Below are 20,502 nucleotides of genomic sequence, written 5' to 3' on the forward strand. Positions count from 1 at the left end.
GTATGGGTGAGAAAGGAGAGAAACTATAAACCAGTAAGAGATGTCTACCTAGGACACTGTGAGGAAACAAGGCTTTTACTCCTGAGCCTGTTGGGTCAGTGAGTACATTTTATTCTTTTCTCAGCTCTTCTCCTAGAAGCTGTGCTCAAGTCTCTTCAAAATAATAAATCCTTTGGAAAATCAGGCTTCATAAGCAATGCAATTTCAGACACTCACCATGTCTTGTTCCATATTAAGGAGCTGTCAGGAGGAGGGAGTAAAGTACCCCCTTTCCCCCAGTGAAGACCCACACTGAGGGCTCCCCTGAGGCAATAACACTGGCATGCTCTCCCCTGGCTTGTGTCCACCAGCTGAAGTAAGTGAATATGGACAGTCTGTCTTATTAGGTCATGTTGGAGGAAATGGCTCAACAAATCTGAAATCACTCAGGTTGTCAATCAGAGGGGTGATCACAGAGTGGGTAGTTCATTGACACTGACATTCAGAAGCTGGATGCTATATGGCTAAAATGAGACTTTTCCTAAATAGGTTGAAAAAGAGGAAACTGTAGGAGGGTTATTTGTTGGACAATGTCATCTAATGCAGTTTATCATATAATCCTTAGAGTCTTACAAAATGAAGCAAGAAAATTAGTTTGATGGTTAATTTTGTGTGTTAACACTGACTGGTCATTTGTGCCAGACATGGTTTCTGGGTGTGTCTGTGTGGGTGTCATTTCCAGATGAGAACAGAATTAGATGTGTGAACTCAGCAGGCTACCTTCCCCCATACAAATAGTTTCATTTACATAGATTAGGGGAACGATATCTGAGTATAACAAACTGGTTTGTCCAGCAGGTTCTGAGCCAAGAAGCAGAACCGACTTGAAGACAGAGTTTGGGGGTAAATACATAGTACATTAGCATAGCTTAAGACAAAAATTTCCATAAGAAAAAGGCATTGGTTATCTCTAGGTTTGAGAATAGTTAACTTCAGGTGAAACCAGGTGTCCTTATAGCAACACAGTATTTGAAGAGAAACCTCCTTTTGAATTTGTATAGAGAAGGAAAAAATATCACTAGTTTGTTTCCTCCTGAGGCTTAAGAAAGATAAAAATGTCTGACACTTGCAGGCTATTTCCTCCATTTGGAGATCCCTGGCCTTCCTACCCTCTCAGTTGGACTGTGAAGAAAGCTGAGCGCCAAAGAATTGATGCTTTTGAACTGTGGTGTTGGAGAAGACTCTTGAGAGTCCCTTGGACTGCAAGGAGATCCAACCAGTCCATCCTAAAGGAGATCAGTCCTGGTTGGAAGGACTGATGTTGAAGCTGAAACTCCAATAATTTGGCCACCTGATTCGAAGAGCTGACTCATTGGAAAAGACCCTGATGCTGGGAAAGATTGAGGGCAGGAGAAGAAGAGGATGACAGAGGATAAGATGGTTGGATGGCATCACTGACTCAGTGGACATGGGTTTGGGTGGACTCTGGGAGTTGGTGATGGACAGGGAGGCCTGGCGTGCTGCAGTTCATGGGATCACAAAGAGTCGGACATGACTTAGTGACTGAACGGAACTGAACCACCATAAAAGAGCCCATGTGATTGATAGCAGAGTATTAAGTAGTAGAATCAAATAGGATGTTTACAGAAAATAAATAACAATATAGAATTGTAAATTCAGAAAACTATCTTTAAAGTAAAAGTATTTAAAGATTTAAGAAAAAGTAAATATACAAAATGATTTGTGATTCCTTAATCAAGTTATTCTTTTTAATGTGAATTTATGTATCTGACAGCATCAGGTCTTAGCTGTGGCATGTGGGATCTTCCCCGAGGCATGAGGGCTCTTTTGTTGCAGCACGCGGCTTTTCTCTAGTGTGGTCCATGGGCTCCAGAGCACACAGGCTTAATAGTTGCTGTGCCAGGCTTAGTTGACCCATGGCATGTGGGATCTTAGTTCCCCGACCAGGCATAGAACCCTTGTACCCTGCATTGGAAGGTGGATTCTTAACCACTGGACTACCAGGAAAGTCCCAAATCAAGTTATTCCTTATCAAAGGAAAGCAAAGTTACTAATGTTTAAAGTAGATTATCGTTTCTTCTTCCACTTCTGGTGCTGCTTGTGTGCTCATTGAGTTTGGACCTCGTACCTCTTTTGTGAAGCAGAAGCTGAGGAGACTGCAGTCCTCGACATGGTAGACAAGAAGCCCAAGGAAGATGTCAAGACTGAGAACATCAATCATATTAATTTGTAGGTGGTGGGGCAGGATGGCTCTGTGGTGTGGTTTAAGATTAAGAGGCATACATACACTGAAGGAGAGTTACACGGCTCTAAACAGCCTGGAGTTAAAACCCCCCTCTGGGTTCTCCCCACCATTCTTTGCAAAACAAAGAAATCTCTCACCTGAAGAAAAAATGGACATTAAGGTAGATTACGCCCAGCTCCCAGCTGGTCCCAGCCTCTGGCCAATCTCCAGAATTCCTTGCCCCAGCCATTTAAGAGATAACTAATCCGAACAACCTTGGAGAAGAACAGGCCCCCTTAAGACACTTGATTTCCACATATATGCCTATATATACTTACTCTTTTCTTGAGTTAGTGCATTAGCTCACTAATCTGACTGCTGCCCCTTCTCGTCTCATTAAAGGTGATCTGTTCCTGTAAAGTGCCGATCTCATTTTTTTCTGAACTTCACCTTCTCTAACTCCCTTACCCTACATACACCACATAGTAAACTAATAAAGGCCTATTGTGAATGACAAGATTTATCAATGGGGCAGATCAGATTCCAATTTGATGGGCAGCTAATCAGTGAAAGAGACATACCTGCATAGTTGGAGATGGAAGATGAAGATACAATTGACATATTCCAGCAGCAGGAAGGAAGTGTCTACTAAAAAGGGAACCTGCTACTTAACTCCAGAATTCTGTTCCTCCAGACCAAGAAGACATTGTCAGTTAGAAAACCACAGTTTTCTCCCACCACATCCTGACTACTACAGTATAGTTTCTCCGTTTCCCTCGTACCCATTCCTTTATTGTACTTGAAGTAACTGGTGTATGTGCACAAGCATGTTGCATTTTTTTAAACTGAATGGCCAATGGTATGTTTTGCTCAGCATCAAATAGAGATGGGATAGAGAAAAATACTGATTCTCTGAAAATACCCCCTTTTCTCCGTTAATGGCATGCCCATCAGCTCTTATCTTTGTATTCCAGTAAGTTATTTTGCTCTCACTGTTTAACAACAACAACAAAAAAGAACAACATAAAAATTCTTGTATACCTTGTTTGATTGGAGAATTTTAATGTTTTTCATTTATCAATGTAAAACCATGAACAATTTTATAACTTTTTGTACATAGCTGTTACATGTAGAGCAATCTGTCTTTAAGTAGGGATAAATTACTCTAAAAGAAATGAATCCTGGATAGTTTTCTCTATGAGTCAAGCATCTTGTTGTTTAAATAAACGTGTTTAAAATGAAAAAAAAAAAAAAAGTGAGTTCCTATTCATTCTTAACATGCATTTCTAGTCACAAAGAAAATTAGTTAGTGTTAGTCACTCAGTCGTGCCCAACTCTTTGCGACCCCATGGACTGCAGTCCACCAGGCTCCTCTGTCCATGAGATTTTCCAGGCAAGGATACTGGAGTGGGTTGCCATTGCCTTCTCCAAGAGATCTTCCCAACCCAGGGATTGAACCCGGGTCTCCTGCACTGCAGGCAGATTCTTTACCAACTGAGCTACAAGGGAAGCCCACAGAGAAAATTAATTGCTATCAATTTGGATCAGTGCTTATATGCTGGGAGATTAAGTTATTACAAATATTCTATTATTTAATTCCCACAATAGGCCTATGAGGTAAGTCTTAGTACTTTTATTTCTTGTGAAAAACTGAATCTATTTAATTTTAATAAGGGCTGGGCTGCCGTCTATGGGGTCACACAGAATCGGACACGACTGAAGTGACTTAGCAGCAGCAGTAAGTATGATAATAAAATTTTGTTATTTCAAAGCCCAAGCTCTTAACTGTCCACAGTGTTCCCCCACTATAATATGTGACCTGTAAGAGTACCCTGCTATGAAATAGCTCAACTTAGTTTTAGCCATTACCATGACCTGCTCTTGCTTCATTAATGGCTCTCCCTCCTACTCCACATCCTAGGGAATCTGACTTCTACCTTTTCTTGGGGAGTATTCTACTGAAAGAGCACCTGTGCTGGAGAAACGCAGTCCTAGGCCTAATCATCCTGTCTTCTGCACTGTTAGCCATGAAGTGTTGGATGTACCTCATAAGTTTATGTATTCCTTTCATGACCTGATAGGAACTTGTTCTTTATATGATATTTTTGAAGATTTACTGGGATAAAGATACTCTATGTACATATGTATATTTATACACATAATTATAGATATGTGTACACATGTACATGTGTGTATGAATGTGTATATATATACCATTCCCAGTTTATATGTTTTGTCATTCCACCAGGACAAGGTACTACCCTTCTATAATTTGATGTAGATGCTGTATAGTAGTCTGCTCTAATTTATTACATATACTTCTCAAAGAAAAGCTTGCTCCTTTGCTATCCTAGGTCAATTTCTCATCATGAATTTGAAACTAGCTACAAAAAAAAAAGAAAAGAAAAGTACATGGTATGGCATATACTGTAGAATGTGTATGTGAGTGTGTATGTGTGTGTGTGTGTGTGTGCGTGTGCGCGCATGCACGTGTGCTCAGTCTTGTCTGACTCTTTTTGACTCCATGGACTGTAGCCCACCAGGCTCCTCTGTCTATGTAAATTTTTAAGCAAGAATACTGGATTGAGTTGCCATTTCCTCCTCCAGGAGATCTTCCCAACTCAGGAATCGAACAAGCATTCGATCTTTAGGTGGATCAAAAGGGTGGATTCTTTACCACTGTGCCAACTGGGAAGCCCTGTACTGTGTTTTACCATAACTGAAAGGCCTGAAAATCAAAAGGCTATCCTTAATAAGAGCAGCTGTCCCTAAACATGGCTTCCTCTGCTAGACAGGTTTCAGAAACTCATACTTTTATACTTTTCTGACCCATTTCCAGTAAAGGACGTTAAAAATGGTCCCATATAGAGCAGCCTCAGTATAAAAAAGTTCTGTAAAACAAGATGGGAACTGGAGTGGTCTTGTCAGCCAAGTCTGGGAACTTGAAAAATGAGACTTGATAGGTCCATTATTGTTCATCTGAAGGGCACAAATATGTACACAGGACATTGACACAGCTTATACTTTTCTGTAATCATAGAGTAAATCTTTATTAAATTGTGCAGGACACTTAAATAGTTGTTTTACACTGACATTTAGTTTTACACAATGATCTTAAGAGTCAGGCACAGTTTTAAACCGTAGTTTGCACTTAAGGAAAAAGAAGCTCAGAAAATTTTCATCATTACACACCTTGTAAAGTCAAGACAGGATTAGAACTCCAACACTCTGAACATAAAATTGTTATTCTGTGTACAGATATTGCTTGTGTTTTCCTTTCCATGACCCTTTGATAAACTGAGTGTGTCCTGGGCAACAGACATTCGCTCAAATACTTAGTTGATGGTAGTGGGTGGGGAGTGATTGTAGATTGTCCTGGATGTCATAGATGGAGGCAGACAGGCTTTGCCATGTTTCTTTAGGTTGGTGATCAAAAAAGAAATTTATGGAGGATTATGAGGGCAAAGACGTTATACCATTACTGTTTTTTCTTTAGAAGGGATTAGAGGTCTCTCTTTGAGAATCAAAAGAGAGTCAATGGGTAACTAAGCATGTCTGCTAACTCAAAGCAGATGTACTCTGCATCCCAAAGATGAGCACAAGTTCTAAAGTAGAGATGGGAGACTGGAAGGAAGAGATGGTGTGAATGGCACAGATCGGCTCAGGTATAAAAGATGAAATCCAAGGCAAGGGTCACTATAAGAAGTGGGAGAGGGAACAGAAGTTTCAGGAACTTGGAGGGCACAGTGTCATGGGAGCCGGACAGTCCCAAGGATTGAAATATGGATAGGCATTCCGAGAAAAGTTGCACTTAGAGAACTTATAGATGAGTGACCCATGGTTTGTGACATTGAAAAATGAGACAGTGCCTGCTTCATAGTCTAGAAAAACACCAACATGACAGGGAGGAACAGTCATGAAAAGAGTTAAGACTCTTGAGTCAGGATGAGTGGTGGAGGAGTCCTCAAAGGCTTCATATCTAAATTTATCCTTTAACCCTATAACCCAGTAACCAAATTGAGGTCTGTATATGGAGTAAGCATTTTCATAACTCGTGCTTTGTTGAACAGCAAACTTTCTATTACAGGAACGTATTCTACAGTATACCCCTAGGATCCAGGCAGTCTTCTTGGATACATCTATTTCCCAGTAGTGTTTCCCTGAGGAGAAATATTGGGAGCCCAAGATACCATAATTATAATACTTAACAGGCCATATTGGCACAGATAGCACTTGTCTCTGATCTTCTGAAAGGACAAGATTCAAATTTAGGTTGAATGGATTCAATGTGATGTCCACTGCAGAGGAAAAAAAAAAGATCAAAACATATGGCAAATATAGGGTAAGCTTATCCAGTGACATTATGAAGAGGGAACTTGGCAATTGACTGTGAAGAACTTGTGTTGATGGACTGGGGAAAGGGGTTCAAACATTAGAGTGACATATTATATGCATATATCAGGAGGTGAACACATGGGCTATGACCAAATCTAATTGAAACTGCAAACTTCGGAAATGGGGTCAGAACACAGTAATTTGAAGACCCAATAAATCTTCTTACCCCAGTGGCACTGGACGCGTGTTAGGTCTGAAATGATAAAAGATTCAATGATGTTGATTGATGCAAGTGACTAAGCACTGATACCTACTTCTTTTCTAGGGTGGGGTAAGAGGTAGGACTACTGTAAAGCTATGAAGTGGTGAATGAGAGGATGAACCAGAAACCTAGCCATTCTCCCTTTTATATAACCACATCCTCTTCAGCAATACCCCTTCTCTGAACACCCTCCTTCTTTCAACCCCAACTTGTGCCGAAATTTAGTCCCTGGCACCACAAGAATCCCATATCCACACTCCTGCCCTGGCTTCCACACCTTTAAACGTGTGCAGCATTCCATGCAGATCTGGAACACGGAATACATTCTTCAGTTTCTTGGAAACCATTTTTGGCTTCTTCAGTGTCCAGATCTCACTCCTGGAGATGACAAAAATGTTGACCCTGCATCTCTTACATTCCATCCTTTTAATACCACTGCCTTCCTCTCCTTCCATGCAATGATGCACTTAAACCTTCCTCCCTGAGAAACCCCAGGAGGGGAGAAGTGAAGGCTCTGACACCGCAGACAAAAGAAATGTGCTCGTGTCTTCCTGCCCACTTAGGAAGAACACCTTCACTTAAAAAAACACAATAAAAAGCTCTGTCCTTCTAGAAATGGAATATATTAGCCCTTCTTTTGATACTTCATGGAATGAATATGAAACTAGGTGAAATACTGTATAGGAAAGGCTTTTGCTACCTCTGTGTTGTGCTGTGCTGTGCTTAGCTGCTCAGTCATGTCCAAATCTTTGCGACCCCATGGACTGTAGCCCATCAGGCTCTTCTGTCCATGGGGATTCTCCAAGCAAGAATACTGGAGTGAGTATTCCTCCATGCTTTCCTCCAGAGTCTTCCCAACCCAGGTCTCCTGCATTGCAGATGGATTCTTTTACTGTCTGAATCACCAGGGAAACCCTTTGCTACCTCTAAAATGGTACTAATATGGAAAAGTCATCATACACAATGGGTCTCCCAGATGGACGTTCCCAGGCAGATCAGTAGGGAGGCTACAGATCCTGACTGTGGTATGGGTCTATTTTTGGAGAGTCGATAAGCCTGTGCCCTGGTTCAAAGCTTTACTTCCAGGGCTGTGGCCCACAAACAACATTGGAGATTTTAAGGAGTTCTGGGAAAAAGTTAAAAACTTCTGGCAAAAGAGAAGTTATGACTACTGAACTGAAAATGGTTAGAATTTCATGTGTTTGTAAAGAATTTGGTGGTGCTAGATGGATCAGCAAACTTTAGACACAAAGACTACACTTTCCCATATAAGTTTCTAAAATGTGTGACTTGGAAAAGATTAATTATTGCCACCAGAGTCAAAACCAATAACCTCAAGGCTCAGGTCTGCTTTTATAAATCTAAAGAGAACCTTGTGGAATGGTGTAGTCCCACTGTACTTCTATGTAGGCAAAATTTAAAACAAAACAAAACTTTTTTTTTTTCCCTCTTTAAAGCTGACCCGCGTAACTATTTTAGGGCTTGACAAGGTCCATGTGCTAACGCGAGCATCAGTGAAATAAAGAAACCAAAGGACAGAGGGTGAAATAAATGAGTGAAGTCACAAGAATCTAACAGTAAAATCCTTTATCCTCTTTATCCTTATAGACCCTAACTCTGTGAATTCCAACTACCGAATTCATTAACATAGAATCCGGCTCATTCTCAAAAGCTATAGAACACTAAATCCTCATCTATGACCACAGTTTAAAATAATACTACATCAAAATTTCATTGTTTGGGGAGATTTTTCATTCTGCTCTCATGGCTACCAACCTTTCTTCATACCACATGAGCATGACTCTTGATCACCCATACGCACCATTTCATGATTCCACTCATGTCCTAGGAGGAAGAAAGAAAACACAAGTCAAGGAGAAGAAATAAAACAGCAGGATTAAGGAAACAAAGAATAGGAAAACTATAGAGAAAAACAGAGCAGTCAAAGTTATTTGAAATTATTTGAAAAAATCAATAAAATAGATAACTCTTTAGCTAGATATCTCAAGAAAAAAATACATAGGAGGCAAATTACTAAAACAAGAATTAGAGAAGAGATGGTACTACTGAATTAACAGAAATTAAAAGATTATAAAGGCTATGAAAAATTGTATACCAACAAATGAGATAATGTAAACTAAATGGACAAATTCCTTCAAACACAGAAACTATCCATACTAATTCACAGAGAAATAGAAAAACTGAATAGACCTAAAATATGTAGAGATTGGGCTGGAAACCAAAAACTTTCTGCAAAGGAAAATCCAGTTCTAGATGGCTTCACTGGTGAATTCTGATAGTTTTAAAGACAAAATAATACAAATACTTCACAAATTCTTCCAAAAAACAGAAGATGAGGAAACACTTCCCAACTCATTCCATGAGGCCAATACTATTCTGATACTAAAATGAGACAAAGACATTACAAGAAAAGTAAACTACAGGCTAATATCCCTTATGAATATAGACATGAAACTTTTTCAGTGAAACACTAGAAAAATTAATCCAGCAAAATATAAAAGATTATACATCATGCGTCCATGCATGCTAAGTCAATTCATTTATGTCTGATTCTTTCCTACTCTGTGGACTGTAGCCTCCCAGGCTCCTCTGTCCATGGGATTCTCCAGGCAAGAATATTGGAGTAGGTTGCCATTCCAGAAATCAAACCCAGATCTGTTATGTCTCCTGCATTGGCAGGCAGGTTCTTTACCACGAGTGCCACCTGGGAAGCCCATTATACATCATAGTCAACTTGAATTTATCCCAGAAATGCCAGGTTGCTTCAACATTAGAAAAGCCATCAATATGAGTGAAGATAAGCTTGATAAATATTTCAAAGGAGCCTCTTAGTGACAACAACAGGATTAGAACTCAAGGACACAGATGAGAAGGTAACTGACACGGGTTCAGAACCGCAGGTTGGATGGCCTTCCTCACCTGCAGCAGCTCCACAGCTGACCATTCACTGCGGCGCTCCAGATCTGAGATGAGTTCCTTCAGCAGCTCGCCCTGCTGAACCAGCTCAGCTTCAGCCACAGCCAAGCTATCCAAGGTCTTCTTCTCCTCTTCCTCTAATTTCTGCAATTCTCTTCGCTCCTCACTGTCTAGGATGCTTCTAAGCTGATTAAACTCTGTTTGTATCCTTTGTCTCTCAGTCTGAATCTGATACTGTAAGGTTAGACAAGAGGGAGATGGAATGAATCTGTCAGCTGGGAAGTCTGTGTAAGGGATTAAAAGCCAGGAAAATATTTTTCAGGGGCTTCTTACCAGGAGGGGAGTTAAAGTAGGCAAGCAATTTTGGGGAAAGCTCAGATTTTTTTTTTTTCTATTATTTTCCCTCAGTACACATCAAAAAGGTCTCAGACAATCTTATCTGCCAACCCTGGGCCAAAATGTAAAGTCTGAGTGAGGTTTGAGTTCTGTATAGCTGTGCCAGACACTCATGCCTCCCTGCATTACTACAGTCCCTAAGTTTGAACCTTGAGAAAAAGCTCAGTCTTTTGCCATTGTCTTTCATTGAAGGTGTCAGAGACTTGCAGGAGGAATGGAAGACAGAATTCTCCAGGCTTCTTCACCATAGAGGGCTTCCCTGGTGGCTCAGTGGCAAAGAACATGTGTGCAATGCAGGAGACTCATGAGACTTGGGTTCAGTCCCTGAGATAGGAAAATCCCCTGTGAAGTGAATGACAACCCATTCCAGTATTCTTGCCTGGAGAATCTCATGAACAGAGGAGACTGGCAGGCTACAGTCCATAGGGTTGCAAAGAGTCAGACACGACTGAAGCAACTGAGCACAACAACACAGACTCACCATAAAGTCAGTCTTCATGTTGAATTCCAAAACTCTGTGTATGTTTGAAACATATCCACTCTCTAGCCCCTACTTCCCACAGGGAAAGGACAAAGGAGATCACAAATAAAATGGCACCTGGACTCATTTAATGCCAGGAGACAAGAGGAAGGGGCTTCCTAATGATTAGGACAGGAGGAGAGACAGTTGTGCTGACTCCTAACTCAGAAATGCATTAGGAAGAGTCTCCTCCCACCTTCCAGGAAGTTCTCTCTTCTCTGATGTCAGCTTCCAACTTCTCAGCCTTCTGCTGCTCCTTCCTCAGCCTTGTCAGAGCTGCCTGGATCATCTCCTATAAGGGAGGAACTACATCAGCATCAAACTTTGGGCTTTTTCAGCACCTGGACAGAGAATAAACAGGGAAGAAACCATGCTGATCTCAGAAGAGACCAGTTTATGGAAACCAGTTTGAATCTTATCATTAAAATTGATGACATGAGATAGAAGAAAATCTGAGAAGGTAAATGCATTGTTTATTCCTAAGTGGTGAAAGTCACTATCCTTGCCAATTCTCTCTCTTTTTTAGAGTAATTACTGATTCTGCTCTTGCAAGGAATGTCCTTTTTTCTTATTGACACTCTTTCTATATCCAATCTACAATCTTCAACAGCACCCATTCTGCTGAGAGCTAATCTCAGCAACTAGAGCTAATCTGGTGAAGGAATAGCCAATCAATACAACAAAAGAGACAAAAGAAGAAAACCTCTCACTTTCAGCCAAGAGTCTATACTTTTGGCTCCTTCTTTATGTAACTAGAGAAAAACACAGAAATGTCCTTCAGACATTGGAAATGGAGCATACCGTTAAGAGACATACATCGGAGATAACAGAGCTCACTACTATGGTGCCAAACAGAGCAAACGAAAAGGTAAGATTTTCCACCAAGTACTAATTTGCATCCTGGGCCCTACCTGACTTTCCTTGACTGCCTCTTCCATGAGGAATATGTGGTGACCATGGTGCTCCTGAGATTCTTCACAAAGATGACAAATGACTTTTCTATCTTCCTTACAGAAGAGTAGGAGCTTCTCTTCATGGTGCACACAGAGACTTGTCTTCTGCCCCTCCTCTGGGCTCAGCTTGACCTTTCTGAGTTTCTCCACTATGTTGGCCAGGTGCAGATTAGGCCACAGGTTTCCAAGTGAGTACCGCGCACCACACACAGGACAGCTGCTGTCCCCTCCTAGGCTGGTGTCTGTCTCCTTGTTAGTGATGCAAGTCTGGCAGAAGCTGTGACCGCAGTCTAGACTTAGGGGTTCTGTTAAAAGCTCCCTGCAGATGGGACAGGATACCTCTTCCTGTAGGTTCACCACAGTATTTAAAGCCATAGCAGCTGCTCCCTGGCTTCCTCCTGTCCAAACTTCTGGAGCTCTTCTTGCTTAAGGATTCTGGGATGGATGGGCAAATTGAAAAGAGATATGTAAGACTGGCATAGATAAAAAAGATTTCAATCATGCAGACATTAAAAACTGATTAAGACTGAAATACTGAAGAACAAGAAAGAACAAATGGAATTAATGGCCTGGGAAAGCCATTAATGCCTCAGGGCTTTTGCAGTTTGTTTTTCTTTCACCCTACAATGATCTTTCCCTTGATATTTGCATGACTTCCTGTTATGCTTCATCTGACTCCCTCCTTATATGGCCTCTCCTTTGCAGGGCCTTATGCGATTAACTCATCTACAGCACAAGCATCAATACATCACTTTGTGTGCACTTACCATCTTTTTCTTATTATCACTGTATAATATATGATACCTTTCTTAAAGTATCCTACTCCAAAAATGCAATCTGTGTAGATTAGGCACTTGTTTTTATTCACTGCTGTATCCCTAATGCCTAGCACCGGGAACATTATGTTTGATGAATACATAAAGGATCTTCTCACTTCTCCAGAGGAAATTAGACCTTTTTTTAAAAAAAAAAAACTCAGCATTTCCTCTTTTCTTTCCATTAATTAGCTGTTCTCCTATAGGTGAGCTTTAGGAGCACAGATAGTTTTTCAGTAAAGATTTATCTATGGATCAATCAATCGATTTTCCCATCTGTCTCTCCCAATATACCTTTCCATAAGGAGTCCTCCCACATACTTACACTCACTCCCCAGAGACACACACAGACAGAGTAAACATTATAAGAGGAAAGTAATTTTATGACTAGCAATTGTCTCAGTTCAGTTCAGTTGCTTAGTTGGCTCTGACTATTTGTGACTCCAGGGACTGCAGCACACCAGGCCTCCCTGTCCATAAGCAACTGCTGGAGTCTACTCAAACTCATGCCCATGGAATCGGTGATGCCATCCAACCATCTCAGCCTCTGTCGTCCCCATTCTCCTTCCACCTTCAATCTTTCCCAGCATCAGGGTCTTTTCCAAGGAGTGAGTTCTTTGCATCAGGTAGCCAAAGTACTGGAGTTTCAATTTCAGCATCAGTCCTTCCAATGAATGTTCGGGACTGATTTCCTTTAGGATGGACAGGTGAGATCCCCTTGCAGTCCAAGGGACTCTCAAGAGTCTTCTCCAACACCACAATTCAAAAGCATCAATTCTTTGGTGCTTAGCTTTCTTTATAGTCCAACTCTCACATCCATACATGACTACTGGAAAAACCATAGCTTTGACTAGATGGACCTTTGTTGGCAAAGTAATGTCTCTGCTTTTTAATATGCTGTCTAGGTTGGTTATAACTTATCTTCCTAGAAGTAAGTGTCCTTTAATTTCATGGCTGCAGTCACCATCTGCAATGATTTTGGAGCCCCAGAAATAAAGCCTCTCACTGTTTCCATTGTTTCCGCATCTATTGGCCATGAAGTGATGGGACCAGATGCCATGGTCTTAATTCAGTTTTCTGAATGTTGAGCTTTAAGTCCACTTTTTCACTCTCCTCTTTCACTTTCATCAAGAGGCTGTTTAGTTCTTCTTCACTTTCTGCCATAAGGGTGGTGTCATCTGCATATCTGACGTTATTGATATTTCTCCCAGCAATCTTGATTCCAGCTTGTGCTTCATCCAGCCCAGCTTTTCTCATGATGTACTTGCATAGAAGTTAAATAAACAGGGTGACAATATACAGCCTTGACATACTCCTTTTCCTATTTAGAACCAGTCTGTTGTTCCATGTCCAGTTCTAACTGTTGCTTCCTGACCTGCATACAGATTTCTCAAGAGGCAGGTCAGGTGGTCTCGTATTCGCATATCTTTAAGAATTTTCCACAGTTTATTGTGATCCACACAGTCAAAGGCTTTGGCATAGTCAATAAAACAGAAGTAGATGTTCTTCTGGAACTCTCTTGCTTTTTCCATGATCCAACGGATGTTGGCAATTTGATCTCTGGTTCCTCTGCCTTTTCTAAATCCAACTTGAACATCTGGAAGGTCACGGTTTACATACTGTTGAAGCCTAGCTTGGAGAATTTTGAGCATTATTTCACTAGTATGTGAGATGAGTGCAATTGTGCGGTAGTTTGAGCATTCTTTGGCATTGCCTTTCTTTGGGATTGGAATGAAAATTGACCTTTTCCAGTCCTGTGGCCACTGCTGAGTTTTCCAAATTTGCTGGCATATTGAGTGCAGCACTTTCACAGCATCATCTTTCAGGATTTGAAATAGTTCAACTGGAATTCCATCACCTCCACTAGCTTTGTTCGTAGTGATGGTTCCTAGGCCCATTTGACTTCACATTCCAGGATGTCTGGCTCTAGGTGAGTGATCACACCATCGTGATTATCTGGGTCATGAAGATCTTTTTTGTATAGTTCTTCTGGGTATTCTTGTCACTTCTTCTTAATATCTTCTGCTTCTGTTAAGTCCATACCATTTTTGTCCTTTATTGAGCCCATCTTTGCATGAAATGTTCCTTTGGTATCTCTGATTTTCTTGAAGAGATCTCTAGTCTTTCCCATTCTATTGTTTTCCTCTATTTCTTTGCACTGATCTAGGAGGAAGGCTTTCTTATCTCTCCTTGCTATTCTTTGGAAGTCTGCATTCAAATGGGTATATCGTTCCTTTTCTCCTTTGCCTTTTACTTCTTTTCACAGCTATTTGTAACAATTGTCTAGCCAGTTAGAATTTATAAGTCACTTCAACCTATTTTTTCTGCATACAAAAATCCTTGTGAAATGAGTACTCCCTTTATTCAGATGCATAAATAGAATCAAGTGACTTAAAAAGATCATTCAAATCAATAAGTTGAATTGGGGTGACTTCCCTGGTGGCTCAGACAGTAAAGCGTCTGCCTACAATACGGGAGACCCAGGTTCAATCCCTGGGGCGGGGAGATCTCCTGGAGAAGGAAATGGCAACCCACTCCAGTATTCTTGCCTGGAGGAGCCTGATGGGGTCGCAAAGAGTCAGACGCAACTGAGCGACTTCACTCACTTCACTCATAGTGTCTTCAGGGTCCTCTTTCAGAGGCCTGGTGGGTGTGATAAACATTATTACCTAGAGGTACATATTTTTGAGAAATAAAATAATTTTCCAAATAGGAGAATATCGAAGATATTGCTGCTGAATAAGTAAGATTTTAATCGAAAGCTGAATGATGAGAAGGGAATATGAAATTAGAGGAAAAAAATATTTTAGAGAAAAGGAGTCACCTATGTGAATGTCCTGTTAGTGAAAGGCACGGCATCTTTGACCTGCTTTAAAATGTCAGCCTGACTGGTATACAGAGAGCTGCTAGGCTTTCAGAATGGCAAGAACCCAGCAGGGACCAGAAATTTTACAATTCCCACATGATGTGAAGTCTCCTTCCAAAGAGCAGAGGTTCAGTGATGGAAGTTTGTAGGACAAGTTGATGGAAACAATGGAGAGAAGCAGAAGAGAATGAGAAATGAGACAAAATGACAGGCTTGGGAGTTAGAGATTGTGTATATGGGAATGAAGGATTATCATCAGGCTTAAGTCTTTATTTCCTGTAAGAAGTAAGACATTGGCATTACCTTCTCCTGTTCTTTATTTTTGTTATTTTTAGTAAACAGAGACCTCAGCTTCGTCAAAGAAGTTGTGACTATTATAGGGTCACCTATAGGGTCCTGTAAGCTATGCTTCTGGTTCTTACAAGGTAATCAATCTGCTGGCACAAAACTTACTTAAACTACATTAGTTTCATACATATCCACCTGATCTTGTTCTCTTGCAATGACCTGAAGAGAGAGACTACGTACCTACTATACTACAATATGGCCCCTCATGCAGAGCCCACCAGAGGTGGCCATACTGACTTCTGGGTCTCTTCTCCTCTGCGCCCCTGCTAGGCTAAGTGAACCTGGTTGGCTTCTGCTCTGCTAAGATACATGAGTGGGAATGGCAAACCAACCCCGAAACTAGTGCTCGTGGTCATCAGAGGTCCTGTCGCAGAGTGGTAGCATGGCGATGCTGACTCTCAGAACCTGGACTCCTTAGTACAAGGAACTATGAAGCAAAAATTTACAGAAATAAAAATAAGGGAATATCTCAGTAGATATTAATATCTTGGAACTTGCTATGATGGGTGTTTTGTCTCATATGCAGATACATTCACTTGCTTGAATGTGAGCTTATTTGAAAACAAGGTCTTCGCAGATGTAATCAAGTTGAGATGAGATTATACTGATACAAAGTGGGCTATAAACACAATGACCAATATCCTTTAAGAAGACGAGAGGGCACACAGACACGCTGGAAAGAAGGCCATGTGGCAATGGTGGCAGAGATTGGAGTAGTGCAGCCACGAGGCAAGAAATGACTAGGATTGCTGAAAGCCACCAGAAACTAGGAGGTGAACATGGACTAGATTCCTCCTTGGAGCCTACAGAAAAGAAACAAGTCTACCACCACTTTGATTTTGGACTTCTAGCCTCCTGCACTGTGAGAAAATAAATTTTTGTTCCTTGAACAACCCAATTTGTGATCCATTTTTCTTTGTGACAGTCCTAGGAAACGAATACAGTTGCAAAGGTTTGATATTGAAACAAAGATCTGAGGGATTCATAAGCTATAAACTTACCCTTGCTCTAAAGAGTCGGGGAGAGGGGCATAATGAAAGCTGCATGGAGATAAATTTAGGTCTAGAAATCTGTCCACTTCACCAATCATCCATGAAGTGAACCTGGTGAGAAGTAAAGCTGGTGGGTATAATCTAGCCAATGGTAGAGATACTGAAAATTGTCTAAAGGCCATATGTTGTTAACTCCTGGCTGCAGTGACTATGTGTCAGATCAGGCTCTGATAACTGGCAAGACCAGGGGTTTACATAATATGACACTGTCCATCCTAGCTTACAACTGAAGCTATGAGCCAACATTGGCATGATATGTTTTCATTCTATTGAGAATCCACTCAATACTGAGAAACACTAAGAGTCTACAGAGGAGGGAAGAGTAGAACATGCATTCCACTGTGGGGCTTTGGATCTCCTGTTTAGAGTTTGGCTGCAAGGAACTGATGTCAAAGTGGATGCCACCATAAATGGCTGCAAAAGGAGAAAGGTGCAGAGGAGCCAGAGCCCCCAAACATGGGCAGTGACCCAACCAAGACCCAAGAATGACCCCAAGAGCCCAGCAGCCATTTTTCAGGGACATGGAGAAGGGAATACAAGAAGTATCTACCTGATAGAACTCCCAGGTCAGATAGTTGCCATGGTGTCAAATGAATGCATCCTATACTTGAGTCTTCTCCTAATATCTGGATTCATGATATTATAAACTCTATGCTTCTCTGCAGATTAGACAGTAAAATGAAAGTGTCTCTAGAAAGTGGAGTGCAGGGAAGGATGGCCCTAGGAGCTTCTGGACAACATCCCAGACTCTTCTCAGGGTTTCCTGAGTCAGGAACTGCCAATGAGAAAAGCAGGCCTTTAAGTCTCTCACATTTGTAAGATTGTGCTCAATTTTCTTTTCACAATGAGACCTTTGGGACTTCCCTATTGGTCCAGTGGTTGACTCCACCTTCCAATGCAAGAGATGCAAGTTCGATCCCTGGTTGGGGAACCTAGGTCCTACATGCCACAGGGTGTGATCAAAATTTGTAAAAAACAAATCAATGAGGCTTCAAGAGCACTACTTAAAATTGCAAGACCTTTACTGGGTCTTTGCAGATCCCTCAGCCTGAGTCAACATTTAAAAAATGTTCTTCCATAATATTCATCATCTTCTTATATACTACATTTAGTTTTGTTTGTTTACAATCTCTTCCCAGCTCTAATGTAAGCTACTATCTGTATTTAACATTTATTGTATGCTGAATGGATATTCATTGTACTTTTAAAAGCCAGCCGCCTGCTTTAGTTCCTATGAAATACATCTTAAAAATAAATGAATAAATCTATTTTCCTCCTATTTATTGCACCTTATTTTTGACCCTGAGAAGACAATTGTTATCTGGGGAGAAGTGGATCCTATTCAAGAGTAAGGCATAGACACACAGAAAGGCAGTAACAATGACTTCTGAAAAGTAGGCACACAGAACAGAGAGGCCATGTATCAGAAGGTAAGTAAGATATCAATCCTTGTGTATATGTAGCACAGCTTCTTTATCCATTCTTCTATCAATGGACATTAAGGTCCCACTCTATGGCACAGGGAACTATACTCAATATCCTATGATAAACCTAATGGAAAAGCATATAAAAAATAATATATATGTATAACTGGATCACTTTTCTGCCTAGCAGAAATTAACACAACATTGTAAATCAACTACACTTCAATAAAATAAATTTTAAAATAAAAAAATAAGATAGGATAATAACAATAAAGAAAGATATCAATCACTGTGAAATGTGAGCTTAAGATGGGACATCCTTAGTGTAAATCGATAAGAGCAAACTTCTTGGCAAGACCGCTGAGTCTTTGGACTCCTTCTGAGCAATAATCAACTCCTTATTAATTAGTGGTCTATTGTAAATAATAAGTAATTGAGGGAACAATCACTGCAAAGGTGTGTCTAAGCGGAAGAAGAAGGAAGAAAAGCTCCAAGGCAGCAGAGACTACTGAAGAGAGAGTAGCAGGTCTATTCAGGGAAGTGCAAGCAGATTCCTGAGACTGGACCTCAGCGGGACACATGTTAAGTGGAAGCCATAGAGGTGGGCAATTGTCATAACATCCAACCTGCCATCCTCAGGCAGGACAGAAGCTGAGGGGATGTCAGGACGGCCACAGACAGCTCCTCAGTGGTGCTAGGAGGAGGGCGAAAGGATCAACTTCAACATTGCCCCTGGCCATGTTCCCAAGGCTCTATTCTGTCTGATGCTCCATACAAGAAGCTGGGGCTTCACATAGTTGGAAAACAGGGACCTCCTTCACCAGGTTTTCTTCTGAGGAGGTGGAGGTGAGTAGATTTTCTGTTCATCTCTTTATGAGAGAGAGAGAGACACACACACACAGAGAAAGATAAGCACACAGACAGAGGATTCTATTTCCTCTCAGGAAGGTAAACAATCAAAGCTACGGTGTAGGAAAGAGATGCAGATGGACTCAGCCTGGAGAAATAAGTGCTCCTCCAGGAAGCAAGCAAGGCCCTCTGCCTCTTCCACACTCACTTCTTTCCAGGCCGTTCCTTCTCTAGACTCAGAGCTGCCAACTGTCTGCACTCAGCAGGAAGCCTGCAAGTTGGCTTTTTTGACCTTCGGTGCAAGCCTGGGCCACAATCTAAACTCATCCAATTAAGCCTAGTACTTTCCTTCCAAAGTCTCCCGCCCTCTGTGCCTCCACAAACCTCCCCACACACCTTCAGCTTCCAGAGAAGACTCTTGGTTTCAGTGGTGAAGAAAAGCAGGGGCAATCAAAGTCAGAATTCACTCACCAAATAGGGCTCAGTCTGCATGAGGCAGTTTCTTATGAGGAGCTGGCAGAGAAACGAAAGTGAAATCTTGGCCTGGCAGGAAGAGGAAGAGGGAAGGAACTCTGGGCCAAGTTGGCAGCTGTCCCTTAGGGCCACAGGGGAGTGAGTAATGCTTTAACCCAGAGGTTCTCAAGAGGGGAGGGGCCTTTGGCCTCTGTGACAAATTTGGTTGCAGGGGATGGTACTGCCATCTAGTGGACAGAGACCAGGGATACAGCCAACCATTCTAGAATGCACACGATCGCTCCCACAACAGTGTCCTGTCCAAGATGCTGAGGTTGAGAAGCTCTGTTTAGCCATCTCTGTTTCCTAGACCAGCTAGAAGTGGAGGGTCTCCACCACTTTCATAATTGTGCACAGGCCCTCAATCATTCTACCATTTAAAACAAATACTTATTTATTTGGCTGTGATATATCTTAGTTGTGGCATGTGGGGTCTTCAATCTTCATTATGGTACGTAGGATCTAGTCCCCTGACCAGGGATCGAACCTGGGCCACCTGCTTTGGGAGTACAGAGTCTTAACCACTGGACTACCAGGAAAGTCCCCCAGTCAACCAATTTGAATCAACCCTTCCTGTCCAGTGTTCTACTTGCTCCCCAAAAGCATTACACCATCTCCTAGGAGATGGGAGTTGAAACCACACCTGATGGGAACAATCTTGAGCAGAGAAGTCCCTGTCAAAAGTCTCCCACCTTCTTGGGCACAGGATAATCCTAGAACACTATGTCGCCATGAAAATTTTTATTTATTTATCTATTTATTTAGCTTTATTGAGGAAATACAATTAAAGGACTAATTTTTTTTAAATCCCTGTTTACAAATTTATTTATTTGATTTTTGGTTACACTGGATCTTTGTTGTTGTGTGGGGGCTTCTTCTAGTTGCAGTGAGTGGGGGCTACTCTTCATTTTAGTGCACAGGCTTTTGTGGTAGCTCTTGTTGCAGAGCACAGGCTCTAGGTGCATGGGCTTCAGTAGTTAACAGTATGTGAACTCAGTAGTTGTGACT

General features: G+C 41.4%; 1 protein-coding gene and 1 pseudogene across 3 annotated transcripts; one reads left to right on the plus strand and one right to left on the minus strand.

The window, feature by feature from the left end:
- Nucleotides 1-2,170: 2,170 nt before the first annotated feature.
- Nucleotides 2,171-2,876, plus strand: LOC129629065 (small ubiquitin-related modifier 2-like; annotated as a pseudogene).
- Nucleotides 2,877-5,242: 2,366 nt separating this feature from the next.
- Nucleotides 5,243-19,592, minus strand: TRIM34 (tripartite motif containing 34). Of its 3 annotated transcripts, none has more exons than XM_055548841.1 (8): nucleotides 19,453-19,592; nucleotides 11,586-12,062; nucleotides 10,871-10,966; nucleotides 9,762-9,992; nucleotides 8,644-8,666; nucleotides 7,099-7,199; nucleotides 6,786-6,812; nucleotides 5,243-6,522 (listed from the first exon to the last, which is right to left on the minus strand). In XM_055548841.1, exons 2-8 carry the CDS (start codon nucleotides 12,000-12,002, stop codon nucleotides 5,951-5,953), a joined length of 1,467 nt encoding a protein of 488 aa, XP_055404816.1. In that variant the 5' UTR covers nucleotides 12,003-12,062; nucleotides 19,453-19,592; the 3' UTR covers nucleotides 5,243-5,950. The 3 variants fall into 3 exon arrangements, with proteins under 3 accessions (XP_055404816.1, XP_055404815.1, XP_055404817.1); XM_055548840.1 differs by having other exon boundaries at nucleotides 19,378-19,478; XM_055548842.1 differs by lacking the exon at nucleotides 6,786-6,812 and having other exon boundaries at nucleotides 19,378-19,478.
- Between the last annotated feature and the right edge of the window lie 910 nt (nucleotides 19,593-20,502).

This window comes from Bubalus kerabau, chromosome 15 (genome assembly GCF_029407905.1).
Source record: "Bubalus kerabau isolate K-KA32 ecotype Philippines breed swamp buffalo chromosome 15, PCC_UOA_SB_1v2, whole genome shotgun sequence".
NCBI lineage: Eukaryota > Metazoa > Chordata > Mammalia > Artiodactyla > Bovidae > Bubalus > Bubalus kerabau.